General features: G+C 45.6%; 1 protein-coding gene across 1 annotated transcript in view; it reads right to left on the bottom strand.

Annotated features, from left to right (window-relative positions):
• Positions 1-281: 281 nt before the first annotated feature.
• The window catches only part of LOC109297395, a 90,690-nt gene continuing 87,796 nt past the window's right edge, over positions 282-3,175 (bottom strand). Inside the window, exons 6-7 of the mRNA XM_019517116.1 lie at positions 1,283-1,453; positions 282-679 (exon numbers count right to left, since the gene is read on the bottom strand). Coding sequence (XP_019372661.1) covers positions 554-679; positions 1,283-1,453 — 297 coding nt within the window. The 3' untranslated portion in view covers positions 282-553. The remainder of the gene's footprint in view (positions 680-1,282; positions 1,454-3,175) is intronic.

Consider the following 3,175-nt stretch of genomic DNA (forward strand, 5'->3'; position numbering starts at 1 on the left):
CCCTCACTGCTCCAGCTAGGGAGTAGAGGGGTGGGGCCAGTCCCGCTCCCTGGAGCAGACAGCATGGCATGGCCCAGCCCAGGGCTGCAGAGCATGCTGGGATGCTGGGGGACTGTGATTTAACTTGAACCAGGAAGGGGTCTGGAACAGAATTTTCATAAACCTGTTGACCCAAATCAGTTAAACCTGCTTGAATGTAGTATCAGACTTATCTTAAACCAGTTTCAGCCATTTTGATGCTGTTTTATGTCCACTGAGCTTCTGTTCTGTTATAGGTTTAAACCAGTTTCTGATCACTTAAACCAGTTTGTGTGTAACTTCTGTCCTAGCCCATATAAAGACTGCTCACTTTTCAAACCCCTCTAAGAGATTTGGATGGCAGGTTCCCACTACAACTCATGGACACTCAAATCCCATGTGCAATTTTGAAAAGCTCAGCCAGCAAATCCCAAATGTTTGCTCTTCCAAGGAAAAAGGACCATGAGTTTGCACAGCTGTTTGAAATTAGCTGATCTGGTTTCTCTCCAGTTTGTATGCTATTCACATGATGCCTTCAGAAATTCAAGCTAAATATTTCATTGCAAATGTCCGCATTACCACTCTGTCTCAGTGCCGTCTGCTGGACAGGTAGAGGAGCCTCCTGACACATCTTTCGCCAAGTCTGCAACAATGCCAGGATCTGCATGTTAAATGAGATGCAAGGTTTATGGTTCTACCCTTGGTCAGATGGCCATGGTAATGTGAGAGTAGATCCCAGATAGATCTAACAAAGATGTTGCCTCCCACTAATTCTACTCCAATGACTTCAAATCTACCCCACTGGTTACCTCTGACTCTAGACTCAGATTAATGTAATCTAAGGCCAAGATGAACCATCTAGTTCAATGTCCTGTATATCCCAGGCCATAGCATTTCCCCAAATCAATTGCTGTCTGGACTAGAGCATGGGTTTTGGGAAAATATTCTGTCCTGTTTCAAAAATTGCCAGTGACAAGGAACTCGCCACAAACCCTTGTAATTTCTTTCAAGGGTTAATTACCTTCCATGTTTAAAAATCTGTGTTTTATTTCCAGTCTGAGTTTGTCTGACCTTGCCTATCAGCTGCTGGTTCTTATTATGTCTCTGTCTGATCCCAGCCTCTGTTACTGACATTCTATACAGCTAGGCTCAGTTGCTGCCCCAAGGAACTTACAATTTCAAATGTCTGGCCCCCGCCCTCTCTTACACCAGAGGAAATCCAAATCAGGAAAGAGGCTGATACAGCTTTGTTTCAGGTTCTTACCTGGCTCTTTACCTCTGAATGTTCATGCTCCAGGTGGGAACAGTCCTCCTCCAAAAACCCAAGGCTGTTTGCTAAGAGCCTCCAATCTCTTCTCTTTGAAAACATCTCTGTTGCAACCTGCAAGAGCTGCCTGTCATACAGGTGTGATCTGTCTTTGAAATGCACAGCTGTCTAGGAAAACAAAATGAGGGAGAGGCTTTTCTTTAGATGGCATCCTTAGATGTCATAAGGATGGCCAATACTTAAAGGCATATGGAGGCCCCTTCAAAGCTTGTGGCCTTTGGCCATTAATATCAGTGAAGTTTGAGCAAGGTCCCTACTCCCTTGGACAATATCACTGCTATAGGCTCAGCAATATGGGCTACTACTCTTCCTTCCCCACTCTCACCCACCAGCAATGATGGGGTGGAATGAAGTTGCACCACTCATTCAGTTTTTATAGTTTAGTAATCGCCAAGTATTTGGCAACAACCCCTTGGTTTATGTGCACAGCATCTGGGATTCCAAAGTGGTCTGTGTACTATCCAGGTCAAAGACTGCTTAGTTTAGGAGAGCAGGTGAGATCAGGTATACTTAATCTAATACAGCTACATACTATCAGCCTATGGCCTGCAAGCCAGATCCAGCCCATGGAGCAGCAATTAATACTGCTACTGCTCTCCTGCTGCTGAATTTCAGGCCTGTGGATGAGTCCTGCATCACTTATCTGGCCTGCATTGGGCATCGCTGTGCTATAAAATCCCACAGACAAACCTTTTCACACTTTAATCATGGGCACAAAGTACTTTGAGTTCAAAAGAGATTCTGAAATATAATACCCAGCATTGATTTTCCAAGAAAGGTGTGTATTCCTATCAGGGACAGCACACAGGTCACCCAACAAGGCTGCCAAAGAGCATTTGCACATGGAGGGAAAGTGCATTAGCACTAGGTCCATATCTCAAGAAGCAACAGCGTTTGGAAGCCACCTGGTGCTTGATACCATATCATACTGAACAGGGAAAGATGATCCTTACCCCAAAGTTTGCAATCCAAATAGACCAAGGGAAACAGGGAAGATAAGCAACGTGCCCAAAGTCACACAGTGGGTCAGTAATAGAGCTGGGAGTACAATGAAGGTCTCCTGAGTCTTTAGGCTAGTACACAAACCGCTAGTCCACACTGGGCAAGTCTACATGTGCTATGGAGGCAAAGCAATAAAATCCAGCACACCGTGCCAGAGTTTGTTTCAGGGCACTGCGTTTACGCATGCACCCAGAACCCCGGCACTTTGAGCTGGATCGGAGCAGCCCTGGAAGGCAGAGAGTCTGGGGTGTCAGCCTGCCAGCCTGAGGCTATTCTGACCTGGCTCAACGTGCTGTAGAGGGGCTGGCTGGGCCATGAGGCTGCTCCAGTGCAGGGCTAGCTGGCAGGCACTGTCATGCCCCAGGCAGTCATGTCAGCATCTACACTTGTGCTGCTGCAGAGTAAAACAATCCACAATAGGATAGTACTTTTATTTACAAGTACTACCCTGCTGCAGAGTTGATTAGTTTCCTAATTGGGGCCACACATGTAGATGCAAGACACTTACTGCAGGGCTAATTAGCCTACTCTGCAGTAAACATGTCAAATACCTCCATCCACTAACTCCTAAAAAGACATAAAGGATGCTATCAGAGAGGAAGACACATTCTGCTAGAGGAGAAGAGACAGGCCCTTGAAGGAGATGCATAGGCTCTATACCTAGACAATAATGGGGGATTAATTATTTGGCTATAGAGCAACTGCCACTTTCTATGATCAGGGTAAAATATAAGGTGAAAGCATCAGTGATTGGCCATATACCACAGTTAAGACAAAAAAGATGGGGCTTGGCCCTCTATAGAGAAACACTAGGGCTTATGAAGGGGA

The sequence above is a fragment of the Gavialis gangeticus genome, unplaced genomic scaffold (assembly GCF_001723915.1).
Source record: "Gavialis gangeticus isolate Ggan-Ray unplaced genomic scaffold, GavGan_comp1, whole genome shotgun sequence".
In the NCBI taxonomy this organism is placed as follows: Eukaryota; Metazoa; Chordata; order Crocodylia; family Gavialidae; genus Gavialis; species Gavialis gangeticus.